The sequence below is a fragment of the Pseudonaja textilis genome, chromosome 5 (genome assembly GCF_049901715.1).
Source record: "Pseudonaja textilis isolate UNSWEBS1 chromosome 5, rPseTex1.2, whole genome shotgun sequence".
NCBI lineage: Eukaryota > Metazoa > Chordata > Lepidosauria > Squamata > Elapidae > Pseudonaja > Pseudonaja textilis.
In genome coordinates, this window is record NC_141994.1 from 30750145 (window position 1) to 30764456 (window position 14312).

At 36.4% G+C, this 14312-nt stretch overlaps 1 protein-coding gene across 6 annotated transcripts in view; it reads left to right on the forward strand.

The window, feature by feature from the left end:
• The first annotated feature begins 2484 nt into the window (after nucleotides 1-2484).
• The window catches only part of MSRB3 (methionine sulfoxide reductase B3), a 43964-nt gene continuing 32136 nt past the window's right edge, over nucleotides 2485-14312 (forward strand). Inside the window, exons 1-2 of one of the 6 annotated variants that reach the window (XM_087934443.1) lie at nucleotides 2485-2708; nucleotides 12127-12253. In XM_087934443.1, the coding sequence (XP_087790569.1) occupies nucleotides 12178-12253 (76 nt within the window). In that variant the 5' untranslated portion in view covers nucleotides 2485-2708; nucleotides 12127-12177. Of the gene's footprint in view, nucleotides 2794-6820; nucleotides 6938-9384; nucleotides 9529-12126; nucleotides 12254-14312 lie in introns of those variants that run through there. The other 5 variants (XM_026700009.2, XM_026700017.2, XM_087934441.1 and 2 more) reach the window with 5 other exon arrangements.

The window sequence follows — 14312 nt, forward strand, 5'->3', positions numbered from 1 at the left end:
TAGTATAGTTTTTACATGTAAAAATATGTTGCAAGATGTTTATAAGATTTCTATCCATGCTAATTTTGGAATTTCTCATATGAAATATTCTGAACAGATTTTTTTTCTAGATTTCCTACAGTGAAGGATGTGGACAGATATATTGAAAGGATGATGTCAATGACTTACTACATACAAGTCCAATCAGGTTTATAAAAGTTAATAGACTGAATTGGATGGTGGAAGTTAAAATTATGTATTATATATTTATGAGAGGTCAATTTAAAGACATCCGTAGTAACAACCTTTGAAACTGGTTTAAAATCTGATTTTGGTTTTGAAAGATCCTTCATAGTTCTTGTATAATGAGAATTGAATAGATGGCTCTCAAGGCCTATGCTGTAATCATAACATTGTTCAACCTTCCGGAAATTCACTGGTCTTCAACACTGAATGTTTTAGGACTTCTAGGATTAAGTTCGATCAGGGCTGTCAAAATCAAGGCCCACAGGCTGGATCCGGCCTGCGGGGCATTTAAATCTGGCCCACAGGGCTACAATATTGTCACATAGGACTGGCCCACGGTGCCTCTGGAGGCTAAAATGGGCTATGTGCAGCCCCCCCATGCCTCACCCTCCATGGCTTCCAGCACTTTGCTGGCCAAAAAAAACAGGCCCAAAACAGCCCCAAAAGGGCCTGAAAATGCCCCCCCAAAACAGGCCAAAATGGGCTGAAAAGGGGCTCAAAAACAGGCCCAAAAAGGGCCAAAAATCTTCCCAGAAAATGGGCTGAAAACATCTGGCAGAGTGCTGCAGGACAGTGAAAACAAGGTGCAGGGGGGCCATGTGTGGACCCCCACACCCTGTTTTTGCCAGCAGGGTGCTGCAGGAAGCATCCATCCTGGCCCTCTTGCTACCCCCGGGTCGCTGGCCCACAGAACTACAATGCTGATCCAGCCCTTGAAGAAATCCACCCGAGTTACATTGTTAGGGATTGAGAATCCATTCTCTTTCATCAAGTTCCAAACATTCCAATTCTTGAATCATTTCCTGGACATAATTTCCATTTGTTTCTAGCTGATTACTCATATTTAGTAATCAACCTAACAAGCCTTAAAATGGTCTGGAACTAGAATATCAGAAGGATAATTTCTTCCATGTGAAACTTTTATTGGAGGTGTGCAGCCATCTAGAATGGCTGGATCCAAGAGGTATTGCTGTTTTATAAGGTTTTATCTTGAAAACACTGATAGAATTCCAATGAAGGTTGGCTTATTTTTCTCTTTTTACAATAGCTGGTGGCATTTAATTCACCCTGATCATGTAAAAAAGCTGATAGCGGCTTGAATGAGACGAGTGAGAGGTTAGTAAGAAATTCCAGAACTGACTGCTAGAATGGGACATTGAAAAGAAAAAAAAAAACCCGAGAAGAATGCAATGACAAACCACTTGGATATTGTGGGGAAAAATCAGGAATTGAGACTTTTTGCTTTGTTTTAAACTAGGGATATTTGAGTATGGACTATATTGCAATTAACCTGTGATATGTTGGGAGATAATCTCAAGGATATAAGATCAGAAGAAAAACATCAGTTTAATGTAAAATTAATTAAAATCAAATATTTAAATTGCAGAAGCTTCTGCTTTTAAAAGAAACAAGTATTTATGGCTTTGTCCTTAAATCTTGTATAATCACAAACCTGCCAACTGGTTATGATTTATCACTGTAGTGTATTAGAACCCCCCCCTTTATGAATTGAATAAAAGTGTAGCCCAGTATGATGTGATTATAGGTAGTCCTTGACTAAAGATCACAAATGAGCTCAAAATTTCTGATTTTGAGACAGTTAAGTGAATTTTGCCCCATTTTACAACCTTTCTTGCCAGAGTTAGGTGAATCACTGCAGTTAAAAGTGCATCTAGCTTCCTCACTACTTGTTAGATTGCATAAGGTAATCACATGACCTTGGGACACAGCAATGGTCATAAATATAAACCAGTTGCCACAATCATGAGAATGCTGCAAACTATAAAATGGTCATAAGTTACATTTTTCAGTGCCATTGTAACAACTTTCACTAAAGGAACTGTTGAAAGTTAAGGACTACTTGTATTTCTTCCCGTGTCATGCCACTGAATTGGAAACATCTCTGAATTAAATGGTCAGATATTGGCAAAGTATCAGGAATTCGTATGTTACATTTAGATGGAGTCATACCTGGACTGGACCAAACTTAGAGGAGAAAAAAAAATGATTTTATTAAAGTTCTTTATAAATTTCTATAGGGTTCTATGGATTCTCAGTTGCAAATGAAGTCAAAACAAAAGACAAAAGTAAAGTTTTGCTGGCCGACATCGACTTTTAAAGCCCTAAAAACACGTGCAACCCCCCCTCCCCTTTCCCTTCCGCCCCCGCCCTGGGACGGTGGCGGTCTCTTTCGGCTCTATGCTCATATTTGGAGCTGATCGAGCTGCTGGCGCCCAAGGAATTTCCCGTCATGCCTTTTGGAGAGGCTGCTTGGCCTGGACTTTTGCTGGACCGTGGGGGTTGGGGGGTGGAGGGCGCCTTTGGCCCGAGGCGGGTGCGGAAACAGTAGCTACCTTTTCTCCTGCCAAGGCTCTGCTGCTTTATTTTTCTGCCTCGCCTCTCCATGCGTGCCGAGCTTCCCTTACTCCTGAATTTATTTTGCTTGGCGGCGGCGGCGGCAGCGACTCTTACGCAGATACCAGGTAAGGGAGCCGTAGTCCCTCGCAGAGGCAAGGTTATCCTCTCGTCTCTCTATTCGGATTTCTAGATTATTCGATCCGGCCTGTGGTGAGTTGAAAATTAAAGGGCGATGGCTTGCTGGAGGCTCTTTGTAGCGGGGATGAGCAAGGAAAAAAAAAGGTGGAGGGGTCCTACTGCCGTGAGACACGTATTCCAGTCCAGCAGCGATAGCTTTCCTTAACCTCTGGTAGAATTAAGTAAGGTTGACTATCCAGATAGTTCCATCTAAAGTTGTAGTCATCACAAACTACCTTGTCATTCGTGTCCAGCGAAGTCGAATAATCCACAATAAACTGTTTTAAGCATGGTTTAATTTAAGGACACCTTTCTTCCTTATTACCCTGACTCCACTTGCTTCCGAAAACCCTGTCAATATCCACAGGGCATACTTCTGATTAGACAAGGATAAGATTGGGTTAATATAAACCTGTATTTTGAATGTATGTAATCAAACCAAGAGTATCTGTTCAGGATTAGGCTGAATCCGTCTGGGTGATGGCTGTAACTAAATACAGATATTATGTGATAGCGTTCAATATGTAACCAAAATAGGAATTTTGGCTGTTTTTTATATTCAGGTTGGGAATGTGGGAAGGAGTTCTTGAAGATTTTTTTTTCTAAATTAGTTGGGAAGTTAGCCCTCCTTTTTTTTTCTTTTAAAAAATCACTTTCTTCTGAATGGGATTGGAGATGTTGCATCACTTTTAAAGCGAATAATCTCCTTAAAGGTTCATAGGAAGTATTAGCATTTGACATACAGAAATAAGGCCCCTGACAATTTGCCAGGTTTGGAGATGTGATGAGGGTGTGTTCCAACTAGCGTGCTATTGTTTCCATTACATTAATATGCAGCAAAAGTTTGTTATTAATCCAGAAATTTTTGCTTGTCTGTAGGGATTAGAGATTAGAGTAATTGTTTTAGAGTTAACAAATTTTTTTCTCAGGGTTCTCAGTTAACGCAAGTTAACAAAGGGGATTTTTATCTCAATCAACCTTTAATATAATCTAAATACATTTAATGTGGTTGGACCACATTATATATATATTGCTTTCCAGTTCTCATATTGATCATCTGTTTTCTTCTGACACTTTAGGTTTACCAGAGATAATAGTCTATAATGAATAGATTGTTTATAGCCATATTTTGCTGGGTAAACCACAATTGACTGGGTTTATGCAACACAAATCATGATTTACAAACAATAATAGATTAATTTAATGTGGTATCATGAAACTAAACAAGCCACATGATGTCTTATTACAGGATTAGGCAAATGTTTTGGGCCAGGACCCTATTTGATATTTTATAAATATTCAAATAGCCATAGAAAGTATATTTACCATGTGAATGTCATGGTGAGCATGATCAATTTCAAAGCAACTGATTTCTAGAATTCCGTTTTCTCAGGCTGTTCTGTGGAGTGTCAATGGATCTTTGCAAGGACAACATGCATTATTGCAGCATGCCAACTTTCTATTTTTTAAATTCAAATATTTTTTTAAAGAAATCAAGATTGAAGAGGAAGAGAGCCAAGTGATTTCAAAGACAGTTTTGCTTATCTTTTGATTTAAGACTCCTATGCAAACTGAGTTTGCTTTTGAAAAATATTTTTTATAATTATGTCAGGCTGTTCCAATGTATTTGGAAGAAAGGAGTTCCAAAAATGTTCTTTGATGCTTGATAGTTTAAGCAAAACATTCTCATGTTATTTTTAAAATCTTATTATCTTTTATTGAATTATATTTCCCATCCCATAAAAATATAAAGGCTTTTGATAATTGGGTAATTTAATATTTATTAAAGTTATATGCCACCAATCTCACTAGGCAGCTTGCACTATCAATTAAAGTTTGGAAAATAGGGGAAATAACATATTCTTCCAACACAGATTTATGTTATAATTAATTTTTAAGAGAGTACTAGATTTGTTTTTATCTGTTCTTCAAACACCATATTCAGTGTTAACTTCTAAAGATACGTTTTTTCCCCTTGGGTCTGAAGAAAAAGATTGTGTTATGTTTTTTGCTCTAAACCAGGCAAACCTTTTTGTTGTGGTGTGCCAAAAGCATGCATGTATTGGCACCCACAATGCAATGCGCCCCACACCCCCAGTGCATGCACGCACAACACCCCCCCTTACCTGAACTGAGGCTGAAAATGGACACTTCTGGTATTTCTGGAAGGCCTGTTTCTCGGCCTCTTGAGGCTGCAGAAGCTTCCCTCGAGCCTCTGGGAGGGCGAAAAAGGCCTCAAACGGGCCGAAAATCAGCTGGGAGGTGCACGCATGCACAGTGCAGGCAAGTTTGACTGGGGCTCGTATGCCCGCACAAATGGCTCTGCGTGCCACCTGTGGAATGCGTGCCATAGGTTTGCCATCATGGCTCTAAACTGACAAACCAATGCAAAGCTATTTATTTTTCCTGTTCAGAGGTGAAGATCATAGTTATAAATGCAGAGTTTTATGGCAGCCAACACTTTTATACGATAAATTAACCAGGCACATTTGGAAATATGCCTTCTTTTTACTACTGGTTTCTCCAAACTGCTAAACCTAAGATCTTATTTATTATTTATAAATAAATTTTGTTTGTTCGTTATTTTAGTTTTTCCTTTATTTCAAATCTTGTAGTGTTCTACCCATATTTCTTCTGCCAAGCAGAAAACTAACCACTTGTTTAATTAAAAATACAAGAATATTTTAGTTAAATTGAGCTATAACAGTTGCTATTGGACAGATAATTTGTTCATGCACTGAGTGTGAAAAGCAGGTGATAAATAGAAAACTCGCTTGGCAAGGGTGACCCCTCCCATTGTGCCATCTATATGAAAAGCAGTGAGCTTTCCAAGTTACTAGTTTGCACTGTCTAAAAATAATCAGTTGGGCATTGCTTTGGTGCTCAGAGCAATGAAAGAGCTATTTCTCTGATCCGACTTGTCTATCAGCATCTAGCCCATAAATGTCTCTACTCTTCTTTATGCTCCTCTTTTGAGGAGAGAACCATGGCATCCATCATCAGCAACAGAAATCTGCTGTTAATGCCTGAAATCCCAATTTAGCATTTTGGAATTGTAACTATAAATTGTTCTTTGACTCCATCTTGGATAAAAGATAAATAAGTTACTGTCCTGCGTGGGAAACAATGTTTATGTACATGGCTATTTACATTAGGCCACACCACTTGATATTATTAAATCTACCAATCTTGGAGCCTGTTCAAAACAGGATATAGTAAGGTATGAGAAAGTAGCCCTTCTTTGTAATAGTCCCGACTTAATGGAATGCTCTACTTCCAGAAGTACATGTAATCCCCATCCCGCTACAATTCCACAATAAAGAGCTTGAAATTGTTTAATGTCTTTTGGACTGCAGTTGCCTATCTGGGGTGGTGGTGTTATCTTTGGTTTTTTATTGTTATTTCTGAGTTTTATTTATAATTACCATATTTTTTGTTTTCTTTGCAACTGACACAGTTGTATGGCAAGAATTGCACATGATTTGGTATGTAGTTCATTAAAAAAATCTCTGATTTAGAATAGGCTTAATGCAGGAGATGCCAGTGATGTTAGGTATCCAACATGGAGCTTAAGAAAATACATTTGACCTTGTAACCATATTGGGTCTTTATTTAATTAATTTAATGTGGGGGATGCGAAAGAAGGTAATTCTTTGATATCTCCTGCATTAAATTTTACTCAAAATCAAAGATTTTTTTAATCATCTGACTGCCTATGTGCTTTCTGCCTTTACTACCCTTTTATCAGTGGTGGCATTCAAATTTTTTTACTAATGGTTCTGTGGGTGTTGCAGGGGAAGGATACTGTAAAATCTCCAGTCAGAGGTGGTATTTGCCAGTTCTCTGAACTACTCAAAATTTCCGCTACTGGTTCTCCAGAACTGGTCAGAACCTGCTGAATATCAATTCTGCCTTTTATAAAAGGAAGAAATTTATTTTATTAGCCATATGAAATACAAGTGATAAGTTGTAACTAAATCATTTTGTAAGTTTTTAAAGCACTGCTTGATCTTCTAATGGTATTTATTATTCTTAGGTTACAGTTATCCAGACACACAGTACCAATTCTCATTCCAGCTGTTGGTTGAGATAAGGCTTTCTGTAACTTTGCCAAGAACAGACAGTATGTCAGCTCTTATCCTTTGATGGAATGAGTGAATGTTGAAAGTGAATGCAGGTCGGAACACACAAGGCAGTTTTAAAAGTTTCAGACAAAAGGTTTACTATTTTCTTGCAGAATGATTTTTTCTAGTCAGATATATAGTATATTAAATACTCTGTAGGTAGCTCAGTAAAGTATTGCCATTAGCTTTTCCTTATTATTAGGTTTTTGTACTGGAATATAATAACAGAGCCAAGTGTATTATTCTGTTTGTCAATGTGACCCAAGATAATTTCAAAAGAGAAAAGTTTACCCTTCCTCAAAAAAATCCAACCACATAACTTCTACTAGAATATTACCAAAGTTACCATTTTGAAACTGTCTTTGCAAAGTTAGGGTCAGCACTTCGATGCCAAAGAGGGCCTTTTATAATCTTTCAGTTAGATAATCAGACTATCTCGATTCAGAAATGATCTCTTTTTGCTGTTGGAATGCATAAAGAAAAAGACATTTAAAAATACTTTGTTTTCAGGTTTTCAGGCTATTAGAAATCTCAGAATATTAGGAAAGGTGGTTATGCACCAGTCAGCAGGCAACATTGTACAATTTCACTCCACAGTGTAATTGCTATTTTTTTTAAAAAATGTAATAATAAAAATGCTCCAAATTTTATATCGTTAAGAAATGAAAATCTCAAAAAAATCCTAGCAATTTAAAATTCTGTAAGTTAAAAATATTGAAATTGGCTTTTAAGGATTTGAAGTTATGATATGTGCTCTCCCCATTTTGAACCCTTGATAACCAACCCATATTCAGGGTTATTTGCAGTTTTTGCCAGAAATGGTATTTATTTCTGGTTTCCGGCCAATGGGTTCGCTTAATGCCTGTGGCACTTAATAACTGCAGTGTTTGCTTAATGACTGCCACAAAAAACTAAATTCAAGCATGATCACAAAGTGACTGGCTTTACGACCATCATGACTTACGACCAAAATTATGAGTTCATTACAGTCATAAGTTGAGGACTACTGGTACTTGTAAGCTGTAGTTTGTCAGCTGTTGCCTGTTCCTGAGATAATTTTGATAAACTTTTATTTGTGTACAGTGGCAGGAATTGAGAAAGAGACGATCTTAAGACATGCCGTATAAGTTGTCATTTGGACAACATTTAAGAGTGACTGTTTCCCTCTAGTGATAGGAATTCTATGTTATGGGAGCCTACCTGACTACTATATCCTGTATCTGAGGCTCAGTCTTCTTTCTGTTGACTTTTTCCCGTCTTTTTTTTACTGTGTTGCTTTAATTGTCTTGTTTTTAGCTGTTTCATGTGATTATGTGCCAAATTATACTGTTTTAACTTGTAATCATAAATTGCTTTACAAGGGGATAAATAATTTTATATTCCTTATATCTGCCAGTAAAGTCTTGACAGTATTACATGTTATAAATATGCATTTTTTCAAACGTGGCAACTTTAAGATGTGTGGACTTCAATTCCCAGAATTCCCTATCCAGCCTGTTCTAAATCAGGTGTGTCAAACTGGCAGCCTGTGAGCCAAATGGGTCATGTGCAGGCCACGCCCATCCCAGCTCCTGTGATTGGCTAAATGCATTATAATGTATAGCTTGCCTTCAAATTAAATCATTAAGGTTGATTGTAAGAAAACATTAAGAAATTAAAAAGTGTAGGTCATAATCTTATTTTAAGTTTCACTGGTATAACTTTATGCTGAAGAATGGTTAGAATCTGAGAGAATCCTTTTTGAACATCTACCGGTATCTGGTTATCTTCTGAAAATTTTAGAAAACTCTGTTAGACAATGTGGCAGAATATCAGGTCTGGTGTATCTTGTCAGACTAAGAAATTTTGCTAAAACACATAAGCTTTCATGAGGGAAAATTAATTTATAAACTATGCAACACATGCGTTTGATAAAATGAGGCAGTTCATGAAAGTTTATGACTTTTAACAAAATTTGTTAGTTGAAAAGGTGCTATCAGACTTCTGATTTTCTTCTTGCAGAAATACGGTAGTAGTAGTTGCCTATAACAGTGCAGCACAGAGCAACTAATCTGTTTTAAAACTAGGTGTGGGATTATTTTTAGGTGGGGAAGGATTTAAAACATTCTCATCCAAGTACAATCTGAAGTGGTATTACGTTATTAAAATGTTCAATTATCTTTCATCACAGGATGTATTCTACTTTTGAAACATTTAATTGTTTTCCCTATGGGCAAGTCAATCAACATTTTATTCTTTGTTTTGCATTAACTTGCAAAAGCTATTTTATCTAGCTTTAGCAACACAAGCTTGCTGTTTGCACTTTTTTGCCTGCTAACCACTAGGGGGATGGTCTGTTCCTCATTTAATGGAGAGAACATCTTTAGTCATAAATTGCTAAGTTAAAGTGTTCTAGAAATTCTCTTCCCGGGGCACCCAGCTTTTTAGAGGTAGAATTCATCCTTGTTTTTTGCCTGACCTGAAGAGTGATATCACTGCCTTTCTCCCTGTTGCACTGTAGTTGCTTGAGTCATAGGCTTTGACACAAGACAGATGGCTGCAGTTGGTAGGCGTGCAGGCTGCCTGATGCTACAGTTGATGAAACAGAATAGGAAGACCTTTTATGATCAGCTGCTGGACCCCAGTAAAACTACAGCTTTGCTAGGTAATTACATTTTCACTGCACACTTCTCTTTCTCAAAGTGAACATACATTTTCATTTGCTTGCTTGGAATGTGTATGCCTCTTTTATTAGTTGATTGCCTTCTCCAAGAGAATGGTCTCTGTGCATGATTAGGAAACAAAATCATTATGCAGTCATTCATGCAAATTGCATCTTTTCTTGCTCATTATTGTCTCCACTTCTGCTTCTATAACATTTGGCACCTGTCCTTTGAAATAATTTAATCCAAGTAGTATTTATTAAGATACACTCTAAAGCAAATTAGTAATTCAAGATATAATGAAAAAAACATAGCAGGAAACAAATTGAGGGATGGGGATAGCGCTGTACATATCCATCTAGTACAGAGACTTGGACCTAAGGGTGTATAATCAGAAGACCATCTATGCAACATATTCTTGCTGTTTCTTCCCAGAAATCTTGTCCAGAAGTTTTTAAGTACACTTCCGAACAACTTATGGTAGAAGCCTAGGCTTCTGTACTGTAATCAATATATTGATTTCCAGGAAATTTTTAAATAGTCCAAACAGAGAGCAGCAAAATAAGTAAATAAAATAATGCTTTAATTATACCTTGCCAGCAAAAAAAGATTCCAGCAGCTTGAACTAGTCTGCTCACAGCCAGTCAGAGACAGTTGCCAACAGAAAACAAACTGGTTGGGCTGGCCCAACAAGATGTGTTTACAAAATATATGTGGACACACAGTGATGTCGCTATGAATTACCTTTCATCAGTATCATATTGCAGACACAGAAAGGAGGGGTTTGTGCTCTGATGTCATGCCAGGTATAACCTATCCTGCTTTGTTGCTGACACCTATGGGCAGATGAACTATAGTTGGACTGTGATCTGCTATTGTTGGCGTTTACTGATATTATTCTAGTGATTTTTTTTTAACAGTCTAAGGCTGATCGTTGTTATAGCAAGTTCAAGGTGAAGATACTCAGCTCACAGAACAGTACAAATGCAAGGTAAAAAAAAAGTTAGCTGCCTAGCTGGTAACAAGGCAGCTGCTGATCCCTCATCAATCACAGCTTGATAATGGAAGATTTTGGATTATCTGTTAATGCACAGAAAGAAAAGAGTAAGAAAAGTAAGAATATAGCAAGGAAACAAAGTAAATATATAGACATTTGACTTCATCACAAGTATAAACAATTTTAGTATCTCTTCACTCTGTAATAGTTTAATGCAATGAAAGCCCATTGAAGTTTACCAGAAATAAAATATCTTAACCATGATCAAATAAACCAATTTTATATTCCTTCCTTTTAGTTCTAATAAGTGTTACTCTTGAGTCTATTTAAACAATGCTGTAGATTTGATTCATTTCTTCTTTGTCCATTCATGCAATATTCCTCAAAACTTTAGCAAGCCTCTTTTGTAAATCCAGTCTAAAAAAATCATTCAGGTCACTCTCTTGATATAATGTTGGTTTATAACAGCTTTGCTGTTTACAGGCCTACAAATCATATTTCTGTACTTATCTGGTTTGATCAATTATCCAAGAGAAATAGATAGCACTTCCAAACAATAATTATCAGTTTTTGATATAAATATATTTGAAACTTTGTAATGCATTCTAATCTGAAGAAACATTAAAGTAGATGAATACAGCACAAGAAATTGTGTATGATTCTTACACAGTGTACTTGTCCATTACATCAGAGATCCCCAACCTGTGGGCCGCTGGCTAATTGCCACTGGGTCACATAAGTGCCTGGCTGGTGCACGTGCCCCCAAGTGCACTCACAGCCCCATTTGCACAAGCTTCATTGCAGGTGCACACACAGCCCTGTTCGCACGCACTTCCTCATGGGTGCTCGCAGTCCCATTTACACAAGTTGCCGCAAACATCACAGGCACTGCACTTGCCCTTCCCACACATGCACTTGCCCCTCCCACACATGCAGTTGCTTCTCCCACAAATCATCACCTCTTTCCTCCCTGGGCCAGGAACCCCCAAAGGTTGGGGAACTCTGCACTAGATGTTTCTGATGAGTTCTGCTGCTTTCATTATAAATTGTTTTAAAAATATGTAACTCAGCAAGTGGTCATTATGTAGAACAGCTTTAATATGGGCCTCTCATATAACCTTCCTTAGATTCATTTTGTCCATTCCGAGGAGTTCAATCTAATGCACGTGGAGTTCTTTTTCATTTCTAAATAAAGGTCTTGCTGCATGCATAATTATAGAGGGTATTATTAAAAATTCAACTATTTTAAGATTATAATTGTTTGTGTAATAGTAAGTTCCTTATTTTTAAAACTTTTAGAACTTAAATGCAAACTAAAATAATAAATGAACAAAATACCATGTTTCTTTCTGAATTTTTTATGTGATCATTTTCAAATCATTTTCTTAACATTGTTGTGTATATATGTTTGTAAGTTGCTTTATTTCTTGGGAATAATTGTTAGATTGTTGTGCAAGGAATGAGAGAAACTCATTTCATACATGTGTATTTGTATTATATGTTGTATGTTTCTTTTCAGAAAAAAAAGTCATCATTTTTGCTATGAATGTATCTAATTTTTTGAAGTTTTAATTTCATTTTCATCTTTTTTTCCCTTACTCAGCTCTTGCCCCTGTTCTTTGCCTCTGGTTGTGTTGGTGACGATATTACAGTGATGTCTGCATTCAACCTACTGCATTTGGTGACAAAGAGCCAGCCAGTGGCCCTGCAAGCCTGTGGGCTTCCCTCAGGTTGACTGGGTGCTACTTGTGGTTATGCATATGGAGGTTCTTTCTACTAGAGTAGGCATCTCTGCTACAGGAAATAATAGGCTGTGGTTTGCTTAAGGAATCAGCTTTTTAAAGCTAACTAAGCTGAAAGTCTTTCACACTATATTGTATGTTACTGCTTTTTTTAACAATAATTGGTAACAAGGCTTACCATTTTAGCTTCTACATAAGGTTTGATAAATTTGATTGTATTTTTAGTTCATAAATAAATAGACACTTTGCTTTCTCTAAATGTAACAGTAGTCTTAAATAGTTTAGCACTATATTTTTATCAAGGGGTACTATAATCTGGTGAGGGGCAATATGTTTGATCTTAGGAAACATTCAGTGCCATTTTAAGAATAATAATACGTCAATTGAATGCAAAGTTCTTACAAGCTGTTGCTAATGAAATTTTTCTTTTTAAATTATGTACTAATTTAGCCCACTATTTTGCTCTATTTCCACAATTTTTGATCATAACTTTGTATTTGCTAGTTCTGCAAATCAAGCAGAAATCCCCTTGAAATGCAAAAGAAAAGGATAAACAATATTGTTGTTCAACGTATTCATAAAGGGTAACCCACATAGCACATTTGGCAATGTGAAGAATCACTCTTCAAAATGCTGATCCAGCCTTAGTCTCTGGAAGGCCTTGTCATGGTTTTGGAAGCTTCCCCTCAATTTGCATGCCTGTGAACATATATAGACAACATTTCCACTTGGACAACCAGTGAAGTAGCAAATAACACGTTTCTATCATGTTATTATGTTGGAAGTTCCAAATAAAAGTATGGATATAAGAGCTGATCAATAGTGGAAGGAAAACAGGCAACATGCTTCACAGCAGAAGAAAAAGCTCTCATCTGTTTTATTTATTTATTATCAAATCTTTATGCTGCCCATTTTCCCTACAAGGCGATTCTTGGTGGCTTATAAGTTATAAAACAAGTAAAAAATAATTAAAATATTAAAACATTAAAATCTACACAGATTAAAATACAATTAAAAACTGTGCTAAAACTGAAATTAAGAGAACTAAGAGATGATCAGGAGAGGGATGAGGTCTTTTTACCCCATCAGCCAGCCATCTTCAGCAGTGAGCACTCCCTCAGGGCCCCACACTAACTGGCAAAGTTAGGTTTTAATACTCTTCCAGAATGCCAAAAGAGAGGGGGCAATACTCACCTCTTGGGGTAAAATGTTCACAAGTGTTTAGGCCACAGGAAAAGACTTCTTGACTCTGCCTGCTTCAGTTCCTTAGCAGACATCCATAGAGGGGCCTCTTCTGTTGGCACAAGTGGAATGGGGCTATCCCATTGGGGAGAGATGGCTTCTCGGATACCCTGCATCTCCCCTTTATAATATAAATAGTCATAAAGGCAGATTACTCAGAGATAGTGGAACTGATAAATGACATGGTCATGAAATTGGCTTAGCAGTATATATTATTTATATATTTACAGTTTTTGAATTAAGACATTAAGAATACATTTAACCATTTCATTTTAAATATAATGTATACATGTATATACTTTTAGATAGTTTTAGAATTATACATATAATACAGTATATCTTTTTAAAAAAAGATAACACCTTTATATAAATACAGTTATCTTGTCCCAAATTCACCATACATATTTTGTTTTCTTCCAATATTATTTAAAGTGCAAACTATTTTTATGTCATGTATTTATTTTTTTAAAAAAAAATCTTAATTTTTTAATTGCTGGAATTTGACTACATAAGAATAGCTTATTCTACTATATGAGCTAGAAAAATTTCAGTTTAAAAGACAATAGCTCTCAAATTCCAGTAGATGGCACTTAGGTATTTTTTTTTATATATTACCAAAATACTGTTCTGTAATACCCAAATCTTAAGTTTAAGATTTAAGCCTGAATGCATTTTTTTGTATTGTAACTGGAGAATTTAATTAGTGGTTTAAAGATCTTGAAAAACAGCAAATTAATAAGTAGCATTACTAGTGAAATACCTTTAAAATAAGTTTTAACAATACTAGTAAATTATTGTTTTGACT